Source organism: Esox lucius, chromosome 24 (genome assembly GCF_011004845.1).
Source record: "Esox lucius isolate fEsoLuc1 chromosome 24, fEsoLuc1.pri, whole genome shotgun sequence".
Taxonomy (NCBI): Eukaryota; Metazoa; Chordata; class Actinopteri; order Esociformes; family Esocidae; genus Esox; species Esox lucius.
Genome location: NC_047592.1, coordinates 22,708,638 through 22,734,261, shown reverse-complemented (window position 1 = coordinate 22,734,261; position 25,624 = coordinate 22,708,638). Strand labels below are relative to the sequence as shown.

At 43.1% G+C, this 25,624-nt stretch overlaps 2 protein-coding genes across 3 annotated transcripts; both read left to right on the top strand.

Moving 5' to 3' along the window:
• Positions 1-802: 802 nt before the first annotated feature.
• Positions 803-4,301, top strand: LOC117593888 (activating transcription factor 7-interacting protein 1-like). The gene is made up of 7 exons (XM_034290439.1): positions 803-863; positions 1,101-1,393; positions 1,508-1,576; positions 1,880-1,972; positions 2,101-2,343; positions 3,239-3,826; positions 4,149-4,301. The coding sequence occupies exons 2-7, from the start codon at positions 1,292-1,294 to the stop codon at positions 4,299-4,301; spliced, it is 1,248 nt and encodes a 415-aa protein (XP_034146330.1). The 5' UTR covers positions 803-863; positions 1,101-1,291.
• On the top strand, positions 3,670-24,777 carry LOC105030101 (chromodomain-helicase-DNA-binding protein 8). Of its 2 annotated transcripts, XM_034290722.1 has the most exons (29): positions 3,670-3,959; positions 4,149-4,172; positions 4,251-4,362; positions 4,838-4,960; positions 5,055-5,150; positions 5,293-5,348; positions 5,580-5,688; positions 5,798-5,875; positions 6,173-6,310; positions 9,618-9,739; positions 11,555-11,664; positions 12,061-12,191; positions 12,355-12,531; positions 12,652-12,795; positions 13,030-13,128; positions 13,295-13,448; positions 14,063-14,273; positions 15,331-15,526; positions 15,798-15,968; positions 16,277-16,459; positions 17,513-17,629; positions 17,926-18,176; positions 19,399-19,598; positions 19,713-19,845; positions 20,002-20,091; positions 20,295-20,410; positions 21,083-21,155; positions 21,359-21,427; positions 22,669-24,777. In XM_034290722.1, exons 4-29 carry the CDS (start codon positions 4,883-4,885, stop codon positions 23,420-23,422), a joined length of 4,056 nt encoding a protein of 1,351 aa, XP_034146613.1. In that variant the 5' UTR covers positions 3,670-3,959; positions 4,149-4,172; positions 4,251-4,362; positions 4,838-4,882; the 3' UTR covers positions 23,423-24,777. The 2 variants fall into 2 exon arrangements, with proteins under 2 accessions (XP_034146613.1, XP_034146612.1); XM_034290721.1 differs by having other exon boundaries at positions 4,149-4,362.
• Positions 24,778-25,624: the final 847 nt, after the last annotated feature.

The window sequence follows — 25,624 nt, the reverse complement described above, 5'->3', positions numbered from 1 at the left end:
ATTATTTTGAATTAACTTTCTATTGACTGTGCCTGAAATTCCAACCAATCATTGAGCAGCACTCGCTCGGTTAAAAAATGTGTGCTGTCTTTCGTAAGTAATTCTCTAGTGATGGGTATTCCGAGCCTTCTTGGTGAGCCGGCTCTTAAGGAGCCAAATTAACTGGTTCCTTCCCCAAAGCAACTCAGTTCCCAACGTTGCCCAAAAGCAGCCATTCATTGGTAAACGACCCCTCGCTATTTCTCGCCCCTCCTACAGATATACATTACGTTTAGAACAACACCACTTCAAAACGTGGCCAGACATTCAATGGTACCTCATCTACTGATTTTAAGCAGCCGCAAAAACAATTTAGACTCGAGGTAAGCCTTTTCTCTCCAATAACTCACATCCTTGTATTCACAACAATCAATTCTAGACCGCATGTCTCACGTGACCGTAGTGTTATCAATTCATTCGTTCGTAGCCATCTTTAGCTTTATGCTACCATCCGCTTGCTAGTGAAACAATACAATCTCACTTGCATGGAAATTGGTTCGTACAATTTGTTGCATGATGCAAATTTAACGTGGCAAATTTCCACTTGTCAATCACTGCAAACATTTCTACTTGTTTTTCTTTCTACCCAAGTGGAACTTCGCAACCAATACATCAGAATAAGAAAGAGCTGTATTGCCAAGTAAGTTTCACAACAAAAAACTAACATATATTACATGTAACAAATACAAATATATTATTTGTTTATAGTGTTTATCCAGTCAATTAATTACATGTGCTGGATATACAGATACTCAGCCTAAAACAAAAAGCAACCAACTACAAGAAATGTAGGGCACCTGGACTAGGAAAAACGCACGAGTTGGGTTAGTACCAGAAACTGAGGGGCGTCCTTTTAAGACCACATCCGTGTTTTTGAATGTTCACATGACCCGCGGGTCAGTAAATATAGGTGGGCTGTGTCCAGAGTCTTTAGTCAGAACCAAATAATCTGCACAACTGGGTGGACAGATCGCACCATATTATTAGCGCTGGGTCAGACAAAAACTAGATCTGCTGCAAAACCACCAAATCCTCCTCAGTAAACGCTCTCTCCTTTTCAGGTCAGTTGGCATGGTGTGAGTAGAATCCAGTCGATGTGCACAAAAAGCCGCAACAGCACTCCTGAAGAAATCACTACTGTGTTAACAGAATATGTAGCTAAATATTGAAGGGCTGCTGAGTGAAAACCTCAGTAAAACGGGCCGGCAGTAAAAACCCACTGACCCCAGCTAGCTGTTCACTCAAGGGGACCATGGAGCTGGAAGACACCAAACCCATCAATGTCTCCCAGGATTTCCATTGTATTGTGGAGGAGAACCAGACCGCAGATGAACTTTGTACCCCAGATTGGAAGGTCACTACATGAGCTAATATCTTATTTCTGTTGCCACTTTAATGCCATTGTTTTTGTTCATTTCATATTTCAATACTTTGTATTGAGTGTATATTCTTGTTTTCCTGCCTGAAGGGGCCACCGCCAACATGGAGCAGTACAGCCTCGGGTGACTTGGACAAGGACCGTTCTGTGCTTACTGAGGTATTGTGAACTGCCGTGCCTCCAGATCAAGTCCACTCCTGTAGAAATTTGTCTTGATCACAACGTATTTTCACCAAAACAGATCTTTAAAGGACTAGAGTTGGGTCACGTTTGCGTGACAACCCTTTTTCCGACCAGTATGCCCAGTAACTCATCTTTATTCTACTTCACATTGTCGCTATGCTCTTAAAGCTTCACATGGTGGTTTTGCGTGGGTTTGTGTGTGAATACACTCCCCCACCCCCAAGTTATGTATAAGCTTACTTCAGTTATCCGATGTCATTCCTTCCCCCTTTTCTGTAGACAGAACATTCTGTGCTGGCGAGATTGGCTTTAAGCAGGGATCACTCCTATAGTCAGAAGGTGCCGGAGGAGAATATGACCGATGTCCTTATGGTGAAAGGCCCATCATTTTCAGTTTAATATAGTTTTATTCATACAATTGTCATTGAATGTCACTATATCTTTTGAATCGATTTGATGGTGTGTGTGCAATTAAGCGTTGTTTTGTCTCATTTGATTAGGTGGACGTGAAAATTGAGGAAGAGGAAACGACCTCACCAGCACGTCTCCAGGACGTGATCCCGACGGTGCTGGTGAGGGATGCTGAAAACGTCTCTGAGGGGAGGTTTGTGAGACAAATGGCATATGTCTCAACCGGGTCCTTTGAAAATATCCAACTGCCACCAGTCATTAAGGAAGAGAGTGGAGACGAGATTACTGAGCTCCCTGAGCTGGACAGTGTCACCACTCCCTGCCAGGACCAGGTATGTTTTTCCCCCCTTGTTTTTACTTAAATGACAACTGCAACAACAACGCAATCTTGGATACATTACTGACTTGGGAACAATTTGAGTTAACTGCCTTATTCGTAGAAAAGATATATTTGCCGGTTCGCATAAGCAGAGCTGGCCAATAAGAGGGAATGTCTCTTACTGAGTGACTGACTGGCTCTTGATAGTCCCCGACTAACCACTACGCAGTTTATCAACCAAGAGGTTCCGTGTTCGAGCCTCATCACAGGCAAAACAAATTATGCATTATAAACCTTGAAACTTAGTACCGGCAAAAACTTCGCTGGCTTTAACCTTCAGGTGGTACGTTATAGGAAGCCTAAAATAAAACTGTTTACTATTATATTGCAACTATTTCTGGTGCATCCATGCATGCTTTTTGGGGTAATATAGGCTAGATCACACCCTTTGGCAGTAAAAGAGTAGGGGTTTCCACTATTTTTCTCTTTCTCACTTGATGAAAAAGTCAGTTATCATCAACTATATTGTGGTGTAGTGGTTAAAGACACAGCCTCTTATGTTGGAGACCCGGGTTTGAGTCCAGGGAGGAAAATAACGTTTGTCGCTTTTATTGCAGTTGAACTAGGCTTGCCTGGTTTCTTGTTCTACAAAAAGTATCAGTGTGACTGACATTCCCCTTTTAAACTTTCCTGCCGGACCGTCTATCAGTTCGCATTGATTTTAATCTCCTCATACTTGCTTTAGACACTTGCAGTACAATCCCTTCCACCCTAAACCACCCTGGACTAGCTAATACTATACTGTTCAGTTTTAGGGTTCTGTATGGGCTGCATAGATTAAAACGAATGCACTAAATGTAGTTACTAAAGGCCTTTACATGTCTGTGTCTCTCCACATCCCTGTGCAGGATTCTTCCCTCGGCGAGACCGGACATCCTGTTGGCGAGGCGTCTGTTGGCGAGGCGTCTGTTGGCGAGCCGTCTGTTGGCGAGCCGTCTGTTGGCGAGCCGTCTGTTGGCGAGCCGTCTGTTGGCGAGCCGTCTGTTGGCGAGGCGTCTGTTGGCGAGCCGTCTGTTGGCGAGGCGTCTGTTGGCGAGGCGTCTGTTGGCGAGGCGTCTGTTGGCGAGGCGTCTGTTGGCGAGCCGTGTGTTGGCGAGCCGTGTGTTGGCGAGCCGTGTGTTGGCGAGCCGTGTGTTGGCGAGCCGTGTGTTGGCGAGCCGTGTGTTGGCGAGCCGTGTGTTGGCGAGCCGTGTGTTGGCGAGCCGTGTGTTGGCGAGCCGTGTGTTGGCGAGGCGTCTGTTGGCGAGGCGTCTGTTGGCGAGCAGTGTTTTGTGGCGAGGCGTCTGTTGGCGAGCCGTGTGTTGGCGAGCCGTGTGTTGGCGAGCCGTGTGTTGGCGAGCCGTCTGTTGGCGAGCCGTCTGTTGGCGAGGCGTCTGTTGAAGATCTGCGGGGAAGACAAGAACGTTTTATCCGCTCAGACCCCAAACTCCAAGCCGGTCTGACGTTAATTTGTGTTCGTCTCCAGAGAGTAGACATTCCAGTTGAACCTGATGCTTTGAATTTAGAGTCTAGGACTTTAACAACGCCTAAAAAGCATAGGAGGCCACTCAAAAGAAAGCGTCTCAGAAAGTAAGTAATTCCATTTGGTTTGCAAAACAGTACATTTCCCCAGATCTTAGGTTGGAGGATTACATTTTTCCTACCAACTGTCTTCTTCTTTTGGGATTCTTCCCGGACTGGTTATTATTGTAGAACCTGTATTTAGAAATGCGTGTCCCACCTTACATTCAGTCCATTTTCTTCCCCCTCCCTGTCAAGGTCACCGTCAAGGTCACCGTCAAGGTCACCGTCAAGGTCACCGTCATGGTCACCGGCAGGGTCACCGTCATGGTCACCGGCAAGGTCAAGGTTACCGTCAAGGTCACCGGCAGGGTCACCGTCATGGTCACCGGCCAGATCATCAAGATCTGACCTCAAGACCAAAAAGCATCCAGCCACAAATCTTTCAAAAACCAGCCCAATTCAAGCAAAGGTATTTGAAATTATCCTGCTTCCAAATATGTACACTTATTTTAAGGACAAGAGTTGGTTCTGCTTCAAAACCATGAGTATTGTGATGGTTGTTGTGACAACCAAACTCCCAAACATGGCTCTGGAAGAACATGTCATTCCCAATGTTTCAGAAAGTCAGGAGCATCACGCACTTTTAAGAGCAGCCCTAAAATCGGGATACTTTTTTGTTGATTTGAGAGACCGCGTATATTGAGCATTTTCAAGCATATGTGATGCCCTATAAAATTAAAGTAATATGTGACACTAAAGACCTTTCATTATCATAAAAGCTACATTTTTCATCAAAGTTCATAGTGCTTTTGTGGAATAATCGGATAAATAAAGTCATATCACTACTTTTCTTACTATATGGGTTATGTTGAAATTTGCCCCATCTGAATTTCCCAAGACACATGATTCCAATTGTCCGATCTGTTTTCATTCCCAACTGGCAGAAAAAATGCTTGACAAGGCTATCAAACGGGACTCTAAAAAGAAAGATGTACACGGATGACATCAGTGAAGACAACAGTGAAGAGGAGGAAGTTAAGGAACAAAAAGAGTCAAATGACCACGAGGTAATGAAAAACCAAGTGTTTTGAGGAGAGTTGTTTTCTATTAATAAACTGTTCAGAACAGCAGTGTTAATTGTCCCTGTTGTCCTTTGCCCAGGTCTACAGGTCTGCGGTGCATTCCTACATCCTAGCAGATTATACTGACGATTATACCATTGAACAAATTTTTTCCATGAGGACCACTCAAAAAGAGGTGACAGGAATTGTGTGTCTGTGTGCACGCGGGCGATCGTCTTAGCATACGTCATTATTGTGTTATGTTTCCACCATGTTGCTTTATCGCTTCTACATGCTTGTGCCTTTACTGAAATCCCCGGTTTGCTTTTTTCCTTTAGGTCGTCCCTGGGCATACTGAGGAAGTGAATGAATATTATGTCAAATTTAAGTACAAGTAAGTCGCCATCCTAATAGTGATTTTGTGCGCAGGAAGTCTGTGTGAAATGTGAGGTTAGTCTTTCATATGGTAAATGTGTCACCTCTATTCTCTTACTGCTTATTTCTTTCTCTCTTTCTTGCTTTTTCTTTCCTACTTTCTGGCTCTCTCACTTGCTTTGTTTTACCTTTCATTCTCTCTGTGTAAAATCTGTATGAAATTCACTTCTTCCATTATTTCCCTCTCTAGGTCCTATGTACATTGTAAGTGGATCCCCATGCAGATTTTACAGAAAGATGAACGAAGTCAATTAAAGCTAAGAAACTTTCACAGTCGGACAGAAGATGAACGTCTTGATGTAAGTCAACAGTTATGAATTGTTGTATTCATTCATTTCTCTCTTTTTGTCATGACCTCCCCCACTAGTCTACCAGTTGGACGGTAATGTAACAGTGTTTGTGTGTCAGGATGGGTCCATGTTCAACCAAGACTACGTGATTGCAGACCGAGTTTTGGACGTGAGATATAAGTCCTCCAATAAAAAGGTAAGAGCGCGACGTCTGAGAGATCACTCATGAACTGCCGTGTGTGTGATGCACAGCCAGGAAAGGCAGAAATGTGCGTGTTCGTGCATGTATACATTGCGTGTGTGTTGTTTGTGGTGACATATGACGTGGTTGTATTTGGGCAATATTTTTCTTGTATTGGTCTGTAGATGGTGTGGATATTCTAAAACAACTTCAAAAGGATTCAACAGTACTCGTTAGTCTTTCTGCTGCTGTGTACTTGGAAATACAATGAAGTCTGAATGTTGTGTGTCTTACCGTTCCCACCTCTTCAAGCGTGCGTATGAGTACCTGGTGAAGTGGTGCTCCCTGCCCTATGCCGACGCCACCTGGGAGCTGACTCAGGACGTGGATAAAGACAAGGTGTCGGAGTTCAAGAGATTGCACACCCAACCGATGTTCCTCAAGAATCTTGTAAGTGTCATTGCAATATGGATTATATAAATAGATTTTGCACACTTGTTTTGTCACCTATCTTCAATTCAGTGGAAATATCTGGAGGTTCTGGTATTTGATTCTGTCAAAATTCATGAATCTGGAAGTAAGGATTCATGAATTTATTAGTATGATTTCAAGATGTTGGTCTTCCATAGTTCTTCCATGTTCTTCAGATGTTTGTCTTTAACACTAGAACCGCCAAGCCTTTCAGGCGAACAGTATCAGCTCGTCATTAGCATAGTATCAGCTCGAATCAGCCCTATTAGTATACACATTCTCCTCAGCAGCATCACCGTCCAGCCAGAGCATCAGTTGGGTCACCATCTACTAGGTCGTCATCAAACAAAATAGAAAAGACAAAACAAAAAATATAAATTACAGAATTTGTTTGTTTTTAAGAATGTGTTTATTGAAGGACTGAAAAAATAATACTGATTATTTCTAAGAACACAGGTTATAGTATTGGCATTTGTTTATTAGGCCTACAAATGTACAAAATGAAAATTACACTACACTTAAATTATTCCAAACAAATCCATTAGAATTCAGTTTTCAGTTTGATGATGTATAAAGTAAAATAAGAGACATTATTGATGAGTTTGCGACGATCAAAGGATATATGCATGAATACCAGTACATAGCCCTAAAGCATGGTTGCTTGATAAACACCAAACATTTCTAAGAATGAATAACACATAGGCTACAGCCTATTCATAGAAATGAAATTGATAAATCCAAGGATATGTAGCCTCTCCAAGTAAAAACATTGCAGTGTATTATTCAATTAATTTGATTTGTGAATTTGATTAACAGAGTAAAAGGATGATAAAAGGATGATTTACAGTAGCCTACACTGTCACAGTGCCTCCTGTGATCACACCTCCCTCTGGGGAAGCTTGAATACATTGCTCCCTGTCACCGGCCTATTAGCCACCACCGTGCATTCTAGCAGCTGCTGGCACCGCATTCACGGAACACCCCGGACTCATCACTATTACACACACCTGTTCCTCATCACATCACCCGGACTCATCACTATTACACACACCTGTTCCTCATCACATCACCCGGACTCATCACTATTACACACACCTGTTCCTCATCACATCACCTGGACTCATCACTATTACACACACCTGTTCCTCATCACATCACCCGGACTCATCACTATTACACACACCTGTTCCTCATCACATCACCCGGACTCATCACTATTACACACACCTGTTCCTCATCACATCACCCGGACTCATCACTATTACACACACCTGTTCCTCATCACATCACCCGGACTCATCACTATTACACACACCTGTTCCTCATCACATCACCCGGACTCATCACTATTACACACACCTGTTCCTCATCACGTCACCCCGGACTCATCACTATTACACACACCTGTTCCTCATCACGTCACCCCGGACTCATCACTATTACACACACCTGTTCCTCATCACGTCACCCCGGACTCATCACTATTACACACACCTGTTCCTCATCACGTCACCCCGGACTCTCCACTATTACACACACCTGTTCTTCATCACGTCACCCCGGACTCATCACTATTACACACACCTGTTCCTCATCACATCACCCCGGACTCATCACTATTACACACACCTGTTCCTCATCACGTCACCCCGGACTCATCACTATTACACACACCTGTTCCTCATCACGTCACCCCGGACTCTCCACTATTACACACACCTGTTCTTCATCACGTCACCCCGGACTCATCACTATTACACACACCTGTTCCTCATCACGTCACCCCAGACTCTCCACTATTACACACACCTGTTCTTCATCACGTCACCCCGGACTCTCCACTATTACACACACCTGTTCTTCATCACGTCACCCCGGACTCTCCACTATCACACACACCTGTTCTTCATCACATCACCCCAGAGTCTCTACTATCACACACACCTGTTCCTCATCACGTCACCCCAGACTCTCCACTATCACACACACCTGTTCTTCATCACGTCACCCCGGGCTCTCCACTATTACACACACCTGTTCTTCATCACATCACCCCGGACTCTCCACTATTACACACACCTGTTCTTCATCACATCACCCCAGAGTCTCTATTATTACACACACACCTGTTCCTCATCACATCACCCCAGACTCTCCACTATTACACACACCTGTTCCTCATCACCCCAGACTCTCCACTATTACACACACCAGATCCTCACTACTACATCCTATAACTGCCCTTGTGTAGGAACCCCTTGTTTCACTGTTGATCATGTGCCTGGGCTTTCAGGACAGACAACATTTACATAGGAAATTCAAAAATATCATTTCGATGAGCAGAGTGAAAGGTTGATCAAAGGTTAACGTTCAGTAGTGTCTGGCAGAATGAAAGGTTGATCAAAGGTTAACATTCAGTAGTGTCTGGCAGGTGCATTTGCAGTCGCAGTTGGTTCATTTTTTTTTTTTTGCGAGGAGGCTTATGCATTGGAGGTGGCGGCTCATTATCAGATGAAGACCAGACATCCGTTATGTTGATTTTGGGATCTGTTTCTATCTGACTCCATCTCATCTAAATTTCGCAGCATCTGCAATGCTGTCATGGTGTTAAATCTTCTGTTCTGTTTTCCAATGTGAACTAAACCCTGTGAATTGTCTGACCTGTGTCTGACTTGCTCACCGAGTTCAGATTGTATACAATTTCTAATTAATTCTTCATCATTACACTTATCGTGTTGTGTGGGGCCCCTCAATAATAGATGCCAGATGTTTGCTATACAGTACCTAATATAGCACAAGATAGCAAAGCACCATTCCTCTGGGTTTTGTTCTTGAACAAGAGTATAGAACTAAAATACACCTGTATTATGACTTGCTTTCTCACAATGCTATCTTCCATTCTATTCATAGTCTATGTCCGTCCATGGACAACTCCTTTTAGGAGGTATAGACAGGATGTATAGACAGGATGTGTGGGACCCATCAGTAACAGGCAACACATCCTATCTATGGTCCTTTGTTCCGAGTTAGTCAGCACTTGTGTTGTACATTTTCAAATAGCCATAATCTCACAGTACCAATAAAGAATCTGTTGAGTTGGATTCAGGCTTTGTTTATTCTGGAATGCTGGTGGTGGTGTTTTGTTTTTCGTCAAGGTCATAATGTGGTCCTGAGTAATTGGTTGCATTGGGTTTGTGAGGTGGTTGTAGTTTGGGTGTTGCTGAATGAATTTTGGTTGTAACTGTCGTCCACAGTAACTGTATATTCTTTTTGTCTCTTCGTTCAGCCTCGTCCCCCCCAAAAGTTCTGGGAGAAGCTGGAGGGGCCATGGAAAGGCAGAGATGGACTCACTCTGCGAGACTACCAGCTGGAGGGAGTCAATTGGTTAATTTTCAACTGGTACCACAGGTTAGTAAAAACACTAACTTGTGTTCATTAAGAAGGAATTATTTAACATTATTATGATAATATTATATCAACCTTTGAACCTTGTATAGTAGGGATGTAACTACACATATCCATACCCTACCATTTGGTACAGGACATTCGGTTTGGTGCAAGTTGTGGTCCGAATTAAAATTCTAGTTTTAACCAAACGTGACTTTTTTGTGTGTGGAACTAACATTCTAAACTCAAAGGTTCCCCCGGAGATGGTTTTTGGAGACGTAACTTAGCAACTGAAGTAGCCTAGCATGTGATGCAGCATCGTAAATAAATATGGCGAACACAAACGACAAGCCAGAGCTTGAGGACCCTCCCGTATCTTTCAGGTCTCCCGTTTGGGATAATTAAGGCTTTCCTGTTAAAGCTGACCTAGGTAGTATTCTGTAAACTCAGGTTTTGTACCTTATAAACGTGTTGTGTAAGCTAATGAGGCCATATAAGAGGTCTTTAGCAACACAGACGGTTCAGTGCCAGTGAAATATTTGGAGCTTGTGGCTACTTTCCAGACAATTTCTGGACATGTATCAATTTAATGATATATATATATGTATATGTATATGTGTATATATATATGTATATGTATATGTATGTATATGTATATGTATATATATATATATATGTGTGTATATGTATATATATATATATATGTGTGTGTATATATATAAATATAATAGCATATGTACGCCATAGGGAGGGAAGTTTGCTTACTGTGAGAAACTATAACGGCAACTATAGAGACCAGGATGACAAACTGCCAATTTCTCGCTTGTCTACAGGTGCAAATTTGAGTATAGTGGAAACGTTTTTTTTCCTGTGATTCACATCAAAATGTGACACCAAATAGTCTAGATTCACTACACATAGTGAAACATTTCAAGCCTTTTTTGTTTTTCGGTCTTGATGATTATGACTTACAGCTCATGGAAATCAAAAATCCAGTATATCAGTACTTCGTTGGAGCCCCGAACAAGTATTGAGTGCATAAATTAACATAGTTAAGAAACCTTTGCAAGTGTTTTGAGTTAATTAGCTGATTAGAGTTAATTTCTGTATAATAATTTTTTATTCAAATATTTTGAGATACTGGATTTTTCATTTCCATGAGTTGTAATTCGTAATCATCAAGATTGAAACAAAAACGGCTTGGAATGTTTCAATATGTGTAATTGATCTAGAGTATATGAAGGTGTCCCTTTTGGTTTGAATTATGGGGGAAAATGAACTATTCCACAATATATATATATTTTTAGATGGACCTGTTCTACAGCATACACTATGAAAACTGCAAAGAAGGGAAAGAAGACTTAGACTAGATCTCAATAGCTAGCATCCAAGACCCCTAAGCTAACGTTAATGACATTCAATGACATTGAACTCTGAGAGTGCTTTTTTGGAACAGGTAAATCTATATATTTCTATATATATCGGCCATTGATGCAAAACTGCTTTCTGACCGGTGAGTAATTGCTAAATTGTGTAATATTTTTTTTTTTTACTGAAAATATCCTACCTAGTGCAGCTTCAACTTTTGTACCGAAATTGTACTGAACCATGACTTACAATTTTCTATACGCGAACTGTGACTTTGGGCATACAAAAATAGGCTTTCCTGGCCCACTACAGAACTGATAAACTCACAGGGATGCTATGAAATAGGAAAACGTAGCCTCTATACACATGAATTTGCTAAGCATCTCCAAAAATGTCACACAAACATGTCTCCCAAACCTCCTTACACCCAGCATTCCCCTCCATCTTTCCATATCCCTGTCCCTCCAGGCAGAACTGTATCCTGGCAGACGAGATGGGTCTGGGAAAGACCATCCAGTCCATAGCCCTTCTCTCAGAAATGCACTCTGCAGGGGTACAAGGGCCCTTCCTGGTCATAGGTAGGTGGCTTAAAGTAACAGACCCGTAATCGACAGCTCACCGGTTCAAGTCCAGGGCCGGGCAGTCGGCCAAAGTAGAGACTGACACAGACTATCGGAGGGTTGCTTGGTTTAAATAAAAAATGTTATTTCAGTGTTGCATTTTTATTTTTTTGGCCATTTACAGGGTTTTCCAGAAATCCTGTGTTTTTAAAAAAAATATTTCCTTCAGACCTTTTTGTACGCTGTGGCAGAGTGAAGGACAACCCCAGGTTATGGACCATGGAAATGTTTTAATTGGAATTTCTGGAAAACCCAGGAATTTGGGGAAATTGTTTTGAACCTTACTTACTTGATGAACTGGAAAATGATATTGTGTTCTATTCTAGTGCCAAATGTTTTTTTGTGTGGTTCCAGTCCCTCTATCCACCTTGGGGAACTGGGTCAGAGAGTTCTCCACTTGGACTCACTTGTACACTGTGGTTTACCATGGCTCGAAGGCCAGCCGACAAGTCATCGAAGAGTATGAAATCTTCCTCAGAAACAACGTAAGAAACAAAAAACTTTTTTGTTGTTGCTGCATTTAGGTCTTAGGACAGGCTGTCTGAATGTATTTTAGAGCTGTATAAGGCTCATCGTAAGCGGATTAACAAATCCAAAACGTGACTCTTTTGTAGATTGCTTATCGTCATTATGACCTCTAACCCGCAGGGCCAGATCATCCCAGGGATGTGTAAGTTTGACGTCCTCCTGACGACCTATGAGATGGTGTTGTTAATGCCCCCCGCCTTCAGACACATAAAGTGGCGCTGTACCATCGTTGACGAAGCCCACCGGCTCAAGGGGAAGGGCTGCAAACTGGGCACTAACCTCAGTAATCTCACACAGGTTGGTGAAACACACACAGCCCTGCCATCACCCTCCACATGGTGAATGTATGTTTCCTTTTCCTCCGTTAAGCGCAGGTTTAAATTCAGTCTGTTTCCGGTCTCTCTTTCTCTCGCTCAGGAATTCAAGGTCTTGTTGACAGGGACACCCCTGCAAAACAGTCTGGAAGAACTCTTCAGTCTACTGAACTTCCTGGAGCCAGAGCAGTTCGACTCCGAGGAGAGCTTCATACAGCAATATGGCAATATAGAGACAAAGGAACAGGTACAGTTTCGGATTAATGCATGGAAAGATGAAGTTGGATTCTGGCTCACCGAGTTGCACATGGCTCTGAGTCACTGTCTCGCGAGTACCACTTCGTCGCTCCGGCCATATTATGAATTGGTGTCATTGGTGTCCTAGAGCAGAGTGGAAGCAGAAGTCTGCAGACCCAGGATTAGTTACCCACACATATATTCTGATAACTCATTTGTAACCTTGGATTTCTTTCTTTCTCAGGTGCAAAAGTTGCAGTTGCTCTTGAAGCCCTTGATGTTAAGGAGACTGAAGGAGGATGTGGAGAAGGACCTCAAGCCCAAAGAGGAGACCATCATAGAGGTATGTGTAGATGGGTGTCACGTCCTGCAATGAAACAGATTGAAATGAGGAGACACTACTTAGATTCTCTCAATAAGAAAAGCTCATTTGTTTGCTGTTGCAAACTTATAAAAGAAAACAATCATTGCATTTCCAAATGAAAAGGATGTTGGCTTTCTCTTTTCAGGTGGAGCTGACGGATCTCCAAAAGAAGTACTACCGTGCTATCCTGGAGAGAAACTGGGGCTTCCTCAAACAGAACAAATCCGGACAACTACCCAACCTGATCAATATCTTAATGGAGCTACGCAAGTGCTGCAACCACCCCTTTCTTGTCCAAGGTACCCAGCAGCATAACACAAGGCAACGCCAGAACCTATAGGTCAGGGATCATCAACTCTTACCCTACGAGGGCCGGAGCCTACTGGTTTTCTGCTCTACCTCATCGTTAATTGGACCCACCTGGTGTCTCAAGTCTGAATAAGTCCCTGATCAGAGGGATGCAATGAAAACATGGAGTGGAACTTTGATGGCCAGAGTAGATTAACCCTAGTATTGGTCACTGCCATAGCCCTGTAGGTCAATGCCATAGCCCTGTAGGTCAGTGCCATAGCCCTGTAGGTCAATGCCATAGCCCTGTAGGTCAATGCCATAGCCCTGTAGGTCAATGCCTTAGCCCTGTAGGTCAATGCCTTAGCCCTGTAGGTCAATGCCTTAGCCCTGTCGGTCAATGCCTTAGCCCTGTAGGTCAATGCCATAGCCCTGTAGGTCAATGCCATAGCCCTGTAGGTCAATGCCATAGCCCTGTAGGTCAATGCCCTAGCCCTGTAGGTCAATGCCATAGCCCTGTAGGTCAGCCCTGCATCCCCAGGATACATACTCAGACCAGATGGGTGAGAAACTGCTGTTTTTCTTTAACCTAAACTCCGATCCTGTTCTTTACCATGGCCAACAGGCGCTGAAGAAGTGATAGTCTCCCAGCTGAGGACCACCTTAGACCCTCTTTCTCCAGACTTCTCCCTCCAGTGTCTGGTTCAGTCGGCTGGTAAATTGGTCCTTCTGGACAAGCTGCTGCCCAAGCTGAAGCATGGTGGGCACAAGGTGCTCATCTTCTCACAGATGGTCCGAATGCTAGACATCCTGGAGGACTATGTCTCACACAAAGGGTAAGCTACACCACTTATTTTATTGTTTAGTTTTGGGGCATGAGGTTCTGTCTCTTAACGCCCACGGACCAACTGGTCATCCCTGTCTTTGTCCACTGGGTTGGGCAGTTGGTCTGGATTCTGCCTCAAGACTTATTTGCTCGCTCGTTGTCTGAACATGCAAAAGCATCGATGTTGCCCAAAAAGCTCAAGGTGTCTTATAATATCCACTCGCCTAGATTCCTAATCCACTAGTGAGTTTTTCCCTAGTCACTGTGCAACAATTTCTTTTGGTTTTTAGGCTGGGGATCTGTGTAAGCGCTTTGATAGCTGTGGATTTAAAAAGGCCTTTAGTAAATACATTTGATACCTCCCAGTTTAATAACAATGTAGATAGGACACACAACTTTTTATTTTTATATTTCATTGCATTTTACAATGCAAGTATGCTAAGAACAAATTCTTATTTACAGCAATGGCTTTGGAACGATTGGTGTTAGCTGTTTGAGACAGAGTTACTCCCCTGTCGGCTAACTTAACTGGGAATTGACATGAAGCAATCCATACACTATTATTACCATACTAAGGTGCATATTGGATATGTAGTGCATTCCTCCTTCTATATGTATTGTTATTGGATGCTATGATTTTATTGCTTTTTCACCAACGGTATTCTGTTGTCCTGAGAAGGAACCATAGTTTTGATCAATCGTTGAAATAAGAGCCTAAAATATATTGAAAATCGAAACATTTTGTGCATGTATAGCTGATAAAATGTGAGCCCATCTCATGCATGTATGAGGCTGGCAGATACTTAGTGATAAGACCATCTAACCACTAATCAGAAGGTTGCTGGATCAAATCCTAAAGTCAGCAAATATGTCATTCTATCCCTGAGCAAGACCGCTATCCCAAAAATGTTCTCATGACACCCAATGAAGTCACAATACAGTTGTACCTTGACAACTGTTCAATTGGCAATTAAATTAATCTAATACTTTTTAAATCTCTGTCCATGCACCAAGACCACAGACGCCGAGCTGTAATACAACAGCCCTGTTTTGTTTGTCCCTCACAGGTACATATATGAGCGTATTGATGGACAAGTCGCCGGAGACCGTCGCCAGGAGGCCATTGACCGGTTCAGTAAGCCTGACTCACAGCACTTCCTGTTTCTCATCTGCACGAGAGCAGGAGGACAGGGGATCAACCTGACTGCTGCGGACACCTGCATCATCTACGACTCGGACTGGAACCCCCAGAACGACCTGCAGGTAAATGGGGCTTTGACCAATGACCTCTGACTACCAATCAGGTTGGAGGTAATTCCTAGCTAATTCCTAACCACAAAGTCCTCACTTGGATTTAAACTCTGCCTGTTTTTTCTTTTTCAAATCCAACCTTAACCCTAATCTCAAACATGCTGCTATCTTTATACCTTAATATCCTCAATGTAAATGGGGAATATTGGCCAATATCATGGCCATAAAGTCTTAAATTCTTATTGGATGACCTGCTGACCGTCCCCTCTGTCCTCACTCTCAGGCCCAGGCTCGGTGCCACCGCATCGGTCAGACGAAGGCTGTTATGTCCTACCGGCTGGTGACCAAGAACTCCTGTGAACAGTTGATGTTGGACAAGGCCGGTGTGAAGCTGGGCCTGGATCAGGCTGTCCTACAGAGCATGAGTGGAAGCCTGAAAAAACGTGCCAGCGGGGTGAGAATTGTTTCTGTTTTTTTACCCCGTTTGGTGTGTGGTTTGAGGACCGGGTCTGTCAGCGGTCCTCAAACCTCTCGACGGGACACCCGGCGGTTTCACACGTTAGATGTTTTCCAGAGCAAAGCGCAGCTCCATCTGCTTGTCGACTAATAACCAAGGCTTTGACTACTTGATAGACCCGGGCCAGCTGTGGAATACATCCAGTGTACATCCTGTTTCGCTAGTCACCCGTGTTAACACTGTTACCCAGAGCTACAGCTGCGGCGCAAATGAACGCCTTCTCGAAACCCGTTTCTCCCCCTCAGATCCAGAACTTCACCAAGGCAGAGGTGGAGACCTTGTTGAAAAAAGGAGCGTATGCGGCCGTGATGGAGGACACCGGGGACGAGAAGCGATTCTGCGAGGAGGACATCGACCAGATACTCCAGAGCAGAGCTACCACCAGAACTATAGGCAGCCAGGGCCAGAAAGGGTCCACCTTCTCTAAGGTGTGTGCGCATGCATTTGTGCAAGTGACTTCCACCTTACTCTGTTGTGAACAACCGTGCTGTTTAACAGCTAGGATTGGGAACTTTTTGAACACGTGGGTGTTTTTGTAATGGGCTGAAGTGTATTTACAGAGCGATATACAACGCCTTACAAAATGTTTGCTAATGATAAAGCAACCAAATATCAGAAGGAGTTTTACTGCCAGTTAAGTTTCACAACATACAAGGAATTTGTTCTGGCAGTTGGTGAATTACTTTATACAAAAATCAGAACATGGACTCAATGAACAACTCTAAAATCTATACTATAGCTCTTTTTATATTGGGAATATTTGAAAAACGGATCAAAAGTCAGTGGTGAATTACCACCAGTAATACATTATACAAAATTCCATTAGTAAGCTACTGTTTATCAAAAGGAGCCACGCATTCCAAAAATCCATTTTAATTTAGATTCTTCAGGCCTTTGAATAAATAAACAAACGAGATTTCCAAAATCGATCAAAAATGTAACTTTGGGTCCTGAGGCGAAAAAAAAAATTCCTGTTCTGCACAAATTATTGACCATGTGATATTTATTTCTGACCAGCAGATGTCACCACTGTGCACTGTATTTCAAGGTTTTCAGGAATGTATTTCTTAACACAAACAAAAAGGGTTTTAGGCCGAGTTGCCCATCACTACACCTGACATCTCATTTAGTGACAGGTGTATTTTGACCTAGTAATAGAATTTCCATTTTGGTGAAATACAAACCCTAGCATCGATTAACAAATCTTTTATAATTAAGAATACATGCATAAAAATTCCCAGATGTATTTGGTTTTCTTTCACAATACATTTCATTGTGGAGATTGTTACATATGTGATCCGTGTATGGCAAAACATTTTCACACAGTGTTTTATTGCCAGTCCCCACTAGGAAATGTTTATTTCTGCCATGACACCTGTGTAACTGAGTGTTAGTCAACAGCAGTTGGTGACAACATTGTATTTTTGTCCCTCTCTAACCATCAAAATGTTGTCTGTGTCTGTCTCTCTCTTCCCTTATAGGCTAGTTTTGTGGCATCACAGAGTCAATCCAACATCGAAATTGATGATCCCAAGTTCTGGGAAAAATGGGCTCAGAAGGCCAAAGTAGACGTGGAAACTTTGACTTGTAATAAGACGGTAAATATAATTTAAAATAGATACACTTGGAAATACTTGTACATTTCGGCCCTCTTCTATTTGCACTTCTGGTTAGATGCTAACCACATTTCATTGTACTGTATATGTACTGTTCAATGACAAAGTTGAATTTAGTCTGACATGGAATATATTCTGTATGTGGAGTACATGGCTCTTGTCTTTTGGATATGCAAACCTTCCTTTTCTGTCCCCTAACTAGTATCTCTCTGCATCTGTCCTCCTCTTTCCCCCGTCTGTCTTACCCACCGCCTCTCCTCATCTCTTCTGCCTTTCAGTCCAGTCTGGTAATAAACCAGCCCAGAAAGAGGACTCGAGTGAAGATCTTCGGAGGATGTATGGACATCAGTGACCAAGACCAGGACGGAGACCCTGACTACATTAATCCAGATGTTCCCCGCCAGTCCCCCAGACAGTTTAAGGGCAGGGTTTCACCAAACGGCACTCTGACCACCAGGTTTCAAGTTCCATTTGCAGGCCTGGAATATGATCACTACGTCCAGGTGGAGAAGATGCTCCTCCGGTTTGGGTGAGTCTGTTAAAGCCATTTTATAACTTACCTACACACGCGAAACAATTAGCCACGCAGAATGGCTGTTCTGTTTGCTTGCAAAATCCTAGTAAATCATACACCGCAGCGCTTTGCATCTCAACGCAACGACCCAGGAAGAGTGAATTGCACTCTTGTGTGTTCTATGATGCTAAATGTGGGGATGGAATCACGGAATCCAGACATTAATCAGGAAGTGAAATGATCTAATCCCACCAGACCTGAACATTGTTTTATTTAAAATTAATCCAATGTGTCCATTTTTGTAAAACATGGACAGGGTCCAGTAGTAATTGTATTAACTGGAACATTCTGAGTAAGCAGCAAGTCTGTCACTTTCTGTGCTCCCCCGCAATGCATTTGTGTAGCTGTTAGCGATTATGTTAATGAAACCCAACTTCTGGTAGGTAAAAAACCTTCTTGATTGAAATGTTAACTAAGTAGCCAATGCTTACCTGGTAGAATGGTATGGTGTCCCTTCATTTATTGTCTCACAGCTTTATTGAAGAAGGTCATAAATCACTGAATAGACTTGGATATATTACCCACAACAGACAGAGACCTGAACACTAATTAATGAGCAGGCAAGCAATAGGTAATGTCTATGGTAATTTATATCTTCTGTTGTTTTCAGAAATGTACCTCTTCTTCTCATCTTTCACCAAGCCTTTATTACCTGTCCAGTTAGGCTAATGTTCCATTATAACTGCACCGTGATTTTAATAACACATTGTCTATGTAAAAACACTCATATCTCTTAAAGAAAAACAATCTGTATATTATAGAGAGTCTTCTATGGATGGACCAGAGAGAGGGGTAAAGGCAGATATGTGGGTGTGAATGTGTCCTGGAGGGAGGGTGTTACATCATTGGACCCCTCCAGGCTAACGGGGATCGTTTCTAAACCTTGAAGGGAAATTTGAACACTGCTCTATGTATGTTTTTTTTTAATATGATTTCAGCATTATCAAATTTGCCATCTGAATTGTGTCCAAAACACGTCTGTGGTGCAGGTGATGTCTGGAACACCTGCAGTCACTCACTGTTTTAGGGAGATGAGGGGAATCGCCTCAAATCGGGTTTAACCCAGGTTTAGTTTAAAGGTTCACACTCCTAGTCTGACTGTAGTCGTGTTGAATGAATAGGAAATGCTACTGGTTGATTCTGCGGGTTGTAAACGTGCAGTACTTCTCCCATACAGTTGGGGGCGATGGAGGGAGATACTGAGACAGCTGTGGGATGTGGGGATCTGTAACATGCCACTGATGGATTTGGAAGAGATGTGCAGGGCCATTGTGTCTGTGTGTGCGCTGACCTACCAAGGCAAAGCCACCATCAAGGATGCCCTCTGGAAACTCATCGAGCCGTTTAGGGACCCGGAAGCGTACTTCAAACATAAAGGTATGACTGGATAGGAATTCTACTTAACATACATCTTTGTGTCTTAGATGTGTCGGATCTCTCATCTGTTGCGTGTTTCTTTGTCCTGCTCTCTTTCTCTTCGGCTCAACACAGGTCTGACCTGTAAGCCGTGTAAGTTTGACGAGGAATTTGATACCAGCAACATAGCATGGCTGGCATACTACAACCCAGAACCTTACCTGGACCAGAAGTTTTGCTATCAGCTCAAAGAGCAACGCTCCAAAATGTATGTGGGTCTCTGTTTTAGCTTCATTCGTACATTCATTCAGCAGCATTTCAGCGTGGCTGTACATGCACACAACTACCACAACTACGACAACAACAAAACCCTTTCTTACCCCTTTCTGCCTAACACTGTCTGCCTAACACTCTGTGTCTCAAGAATGGTGCAACGACTACGTATTCTGATGGTGTTGAAACAGGACGTGATTGGAGACCAGGCCCAGAAAGTCATGGCTGGGGCCAAAGCCAAGTAAGAAATCCCCCACGCCAAACCAACACGCGTACAAACTGTTACACACACCTGTACAACCGCACACACTGTTGTTGGTTTCCCACGCGCCTTTGTTCCAGAGAGTTGTATGGGCCCCGGTTGAATGGAGCGCCATGTCCAGGGCATACATTCTCATTCAGGACCCGGTCTCTGTCTCTAACAGTTCACCCCTCCTGTTACAGGCAAGTGTCTATCCATGTGCCGTGTGTAGTCACCAGCGCAGGACAGGCAGGTTCACTCCCGGGCTGGTGGGATGAGGAGGCCGATAAATCTCTGCTTATTGGGGCCTTCAAACATGGTATAGCAAGCACACACACACACACACACACACACACACTCTCACACTCACACACACACTCTCACTCACACACACACACACACACTCTCACACTCACACACACTCTCACACTCACACACACTCTCACACTCACACACACTCTCACACACACACACACTCTCACACACACTCTCACACACACTCTCACACACACACACACACACACACAGTCACACACACACACAGTCACACACAAACACACACACACACAGTTGTTTATTACTTTCCTTGTGAGTACTATAAAATAAAAAACCAGTGTTCCCTAATCCTAACCTTATCTAATCTTAACCTCAATAACCTAATATGTGTGCCTAAAGTTGACCTAGCTCTAATGCCTAACACAAACCCTAACCTACCTAGAAGTACCTTACACACCTTCAAATAACCTACATTCTAATACTAACCCTAACCTACCTAGAAGTACCTTACACACCTTCAAATAACCTACATTCTAATACTAACCCTAATAGTCGGTTTGGCCCTAAACATAACCCCTAAGACTTCTGTCGCTGTTTTGATCTTGTTAATCAACACACACACACACGTGCACTCTCTCAAGCGCACACTGAGTGAGGCAGCAATGATGAGGAAGGTTTTAACACTTGAAACGCTGTCTGTCTCTGTCTGTCTCAGGGTATGATGAGTTCATGTTGATGAGAGCAGACCCCAGTCTGTGTTTTCTGGAGAAGGTGGGCCCTCCCACTAGGTGAATTCATCTTTAAATACCTTTCTGCTTTGAAACCTGTTTTCCAATCCCTGACCTTTAAAATGCAATAAACAATATCACCAGCAAATAACCTTTTCTCCGTATCATAATTTTGACCTTATTTGTATTGTTGTTTCAGAATGTGCTGTAATGCCACAACACTTGATTGCTAAGGATGTTTTTTTCACTTTTTTGTGTTGTAGGGGAGAAAAGAGTTCACCTTTGAAACATGTTGTCAACCGTAATGGAAAAGTCACACCTGTGAGGAAAAGGTAACTATTAAAGTAATGCATGTCATTTTGCCCCCACGTACTCTGAAGAAGAGGAGGATGCATGTCATTTTGCCCCCACGTACTCTGAAGAAGAGGAGGATGCATGTCATTTTGCCCCCACGTACTCTGAAGAAGAGGAGGATGCATGTCATTTTGCCCCCACGTACTCTGAAGAACAGGAGGATGCATGTCATTTTGCCCCCACGTACTCTGAAGAACAGGAGGATGCATGTCATTTTGCCCCCACGTACTCTGAAGAAGAGGAGGATGCATGTCATTTTGCCCCCACGTACTCTGAAGAAGAGGAGGATGCATGTCATTTTGCCCCCACGTACTCTGAAGAAGAGGAGGATGCATGTCATTTTGCCCCACGTACTCTGAAGAAGAGGAGGATGCATGTCATTTTGCCCCCACGTACTCTGAGGAAGCTGGGGAGAGAAGCAAAGAAGAATCAAAGGATCCCAGTTTCAGAACTGCACAGTTTAGTGGAATCATTGGGTTATCTAGTGTTAAGATCAACCGTTTGACACCATATCATTTGCATGAAACAAGCCCTTACTGATCCCAACCAACAGTTTGCAGCCCCTGAGCTTAAACAAGCATTATTGGAACTCCGGTTGGAATTGTGTGTTTTGGTCAGATGAGACAAATTGTTTGCGATCCTGAAATGTGCAGTTTGGAGGAGCAGTCCAAGATCCTTTGAGGTGTGAGCCAAACTTGACAGAGATTACAGGAAGAGGCTCACTGCTGTCATCAACTCCAGTGGAGGCTTCATGAAATATTGATTGTAGGGGTGCCATCACTTTTGAAACCTATGCTTTGAAATCACTTTTACTAATTTACATGAAAGGTGCCCATACTTCTTGAGGTGATTGTAAAGAAACTGTTAATTAATATCTGTAATTTAATTGGTTTAAACAGGGTTCTTCTTAAAATGCCTTTTTTTTTTTTTATCTTTACCATTGATTATGGAGGGCATAGTAGGTGTTTGTACAATAAGGACATTGCAATGTTTCATGCTGCTTTCAGATACTTCGATCAGGACAAACTACCAAGTGTATATTAGCATTTCCTGAAATAGTGAATGACATGACATTACATAAAGAAGTATGCTCCATGTATTGATGGAGATTAGTTACTTCCCTTTGCCATGACACTCTCACACACCATTATTTCACTCTCACACCATTATTTCACTCTCTCACACCACTTACTTCTGTTTTCTTTTTTCTTTCATCCAGGATTCTCCCGGACTGGATGCTGGTGGGATCCGAAGGGTTGACAAGGGTTGAGGAGGTTGAGGAGGAATGTGATTGGCCGACATTCAATGACCTGTGTCAGCGGCTACACCAGTTGATCATAAGCAGGCGAAGGATGCCCCGGTGTACCCCAACTAAGAACACGGAGCCCATCAAGACCAGTACCCTGACTACAATACCCGCTGAGTTGTCAACCATCAGAATGACTCCAAGCAAGACAGTGATGGCAAGCATGTTAAGGATCCCAGACAAGAGCCAAACACCGACCCGGAGCCAAACCCGGGGCCTAACCCCGACCCGGAGCCAGACCCCGACCCGGAGCCAGACCCCGACCCGGAGCCAGACCCCGACCCGGAGCCAGACCCCCACCCGGAGCCAGACCCCCACCCGGAGCCAGACCCCCACCCGGAGCCAGACCCCCACCCGGAGCCTAACCCCGACCCGGAGCCAGACCCCGACCCGGAGCCAGACCCGGAGCCAAACCACTGCCAAGAGGCAAATACCTTCCAACAAAATACAAAAACTCAAGACAAAGAGCCTACCGGTCATTGAGATCCAAACCAAAAGCATACTTAAAACACCTATCCAGAACCAAACTACACCAATCAAGAGTGTGAATTTTTCTACTAAGCATATGGACAACATGCCTATGGAGAGTAGCAAACCAGAAGAGTTTGAAAAACAATGTGAAAGTGAAGACGAAACGTCTACTGAAAGAAACAAGCCTTTGGAGTGAACCTGCCCAGGCGCTTTGCGAGAGAGAGGCCCCTCTGCCTTGTGAGGGAGAGGCCCCGCAAATTGAGAGAGGACCCTCTGCCTTGTGAGGGAGAGGCCCCGCAAATTGAGAGAGGCCCCTCTGCCTTGTGAGGGAGAGGCCCCGCAAATTGAGAGAGGACCCTCTGCCTTGTGAGGGAGAGGCCCCGCAAATTGAGAGAGGACCCTCTGCCTTGTGAGGGAGAGGCCCCGCAAATTGAGAGAGGCCCCTCTGCCTTGTGAGGGAGAGGCCCCGCAAATTGAGAGAGGACCCTCTGCCTTGTGAGGGAGAGGCCCGCAAATTGAGAGAGGCCCCTCTGCCTTGTGAGGGAGAGGCCCCGCAAATTGAGAGAGGACCCTCTGCCTTGTGAGGGAGAGGACCCGCAGACTGTAAATGGAGAGATTTTATTTCCCTAATGTAAATGACTACCTCCCATACAGAGCAAAATGCCTAATGACACCAATTGAGATTTATCTATTGAGAGAGAAAGGCCTGCAGAGACTAACATGCATGCAGAAACAAAAACACCTATTGAGTGATGAAAGGCCTACTCAGGAAGGTCTAGAGACCACACTGAACCTTCATAACTCATGGTGTTTTAATTTGCAGAAAAAAAATTATTTCCTCTTTGAAACACTGTTATATTTCTTTACAAACTTGAAAAAACTGTATTTGATACTTTTATACCAAAATGATGTATGTTGTTAGGTCACATCCATACCTCTGGAAAATACTCTACTATAATTGGTTTCCGTTTATATTTGCCTAATAAACATCCAGTATTGCACTCTAAACTTCAAGTCACTGCTAAAACACAGTTTCCAGTACTTCGACTGTAAAAAGAGAAAACTGTTTCTTTATTTTGGATGTATATCTGTAAGCAACTGTGTGAACTGTCCCTTTGGTTCTACCTCTCACAACAACATAAAGAGTTCGTTAAAGTCTATATAGTTGATTATACTGTTTGATTATACTCTTTCTGAAAACAATTTTATAATAAGATTAGACACAGAATATATCATCTCCAAAGGCTACCTCTTTAGTTTCAAGGTTTATTGTCAAATGCACCGAACAACACAGCGTCATCCTGCACAATGGAATTCTTCTGACATGGCACCCAACAACTACGTAGTGAGAGCTAAGAAGAATATATATAAGCAAACTATAGCCAGACTAAAAGAATAATAATAAAATAAAGCAAAATACATAACACTGTACACTAGCAGCAGTTGAAAGAAAAGAGTACTGTAAACTAGCAGCAATCTGGGTAGAATTACTGAACATTATAGATTTGGCAGTAATATACACAACAGTGTAAACTAGCATACATTTGTAAAGTTATTGAATATTATAGCTACATATGAGTGTAATAAGCTTATGAATGGAGAAAAATGTACACACAGCAAAACTATATTATACATAGCACTACATAGCAGTTTTAAAAGAGTACTGTAAAACTAGCAGCAATATTGGTGGTGGTATTGAGATTGTAGATATGGCAAGTATGGCAGTAAAATACATAAAAATGTAAACTAGCATATATTTTTGAAAGAGTAGGATGGGGAGTATGTAGAGTAAGGTAGAAGTATTGAGTATTATAGATACATGTGTGTAATATGCTTATGAATGGTACATGCAAAGGAATATTTAGAGCTAGCTATGTGCCATAACTTGAATTGCCCTCACTGTATTCCTACGTCCACAGTACTGTATTGCAATTATGTTTCAAGGGACACACTGTCCTGCATTTGGAGGGTTTACCTGTGTGGTACAAAAAAGCTGTACATCTGTCCTAAAGAACATCTATCGACCATATAATGGGATCTGTTTCATCAGAAAACTGTCTGAACGCTTAGAAATAAGGGTTCTAAAAGGGTTCTTTGTTGGATGCAAAGGTTCTAGAGGGGTAAGCCTAGCAAGAACACTATGGTTCTAGGTTGATTTATTTGTATTACTTCGAAGAATGACTCCATTCTATACCATGTTCAGATTTTCTGAGCTACCAGCTGCTGTTGAACAAAACAAGGTGCTGTTGAATGATGTGTTTCCATCTCGTTATATTGTGTCCGATTGCAATAACTTCTATAGACAACTGAAACATTTTATTTTTTACTTTAAGTAGAGGTGGAGAAGCTTTTTTTAAATTAAATTAAAAAGATTTAATTCTATGTATTTTGATGCTTG

Bases quoted from the DNA above. Each gene is read 5' to 3' on its own strand.
- LOC117593888 (XM_034290439.1), top strand. From the start codon at position 1,292: ATGGAGCTGGAAGACACCAAACCCATCAATGTCTCCCAGGATTTCCAT. The intron at 1,577-1,879 runs GTATTGTGAACT...CCTTTTCTGTAG, and splicing joins ACCGTTCTGTGCTTACTGAG to ACAGAACATTCTGTGCTGGC. The intron at 2,344-3,238 runs GTATGTTTTTCC...ATCCCTGTGCAG, and splicing joins CCACTCCCTGCCAGGACCAG to GATTCTTCCCTCGGCGAGAC.
- LOC105030101 (XM_034290722.1), top strand. From the start codon at position 4,883: ATGTACACGGATGACATCAGTGAAGACAACAGTGAAGAGGAGGAAGTT. The intron at 14,274-15,330 runs GTAAGCTACACC...TGTCCCTCACAG, and splicing joins GACTATGTCTCACACAAAGG to GTACATATATGAGCGTATTG. The intron at 15,969-16,276 runs GTGAGAATTGTT...TCTCCCCCTCAG, and splicing joins TGAAAAAACGTGCCAGCGGG to ATCCAGAACTTCACCAAGGC.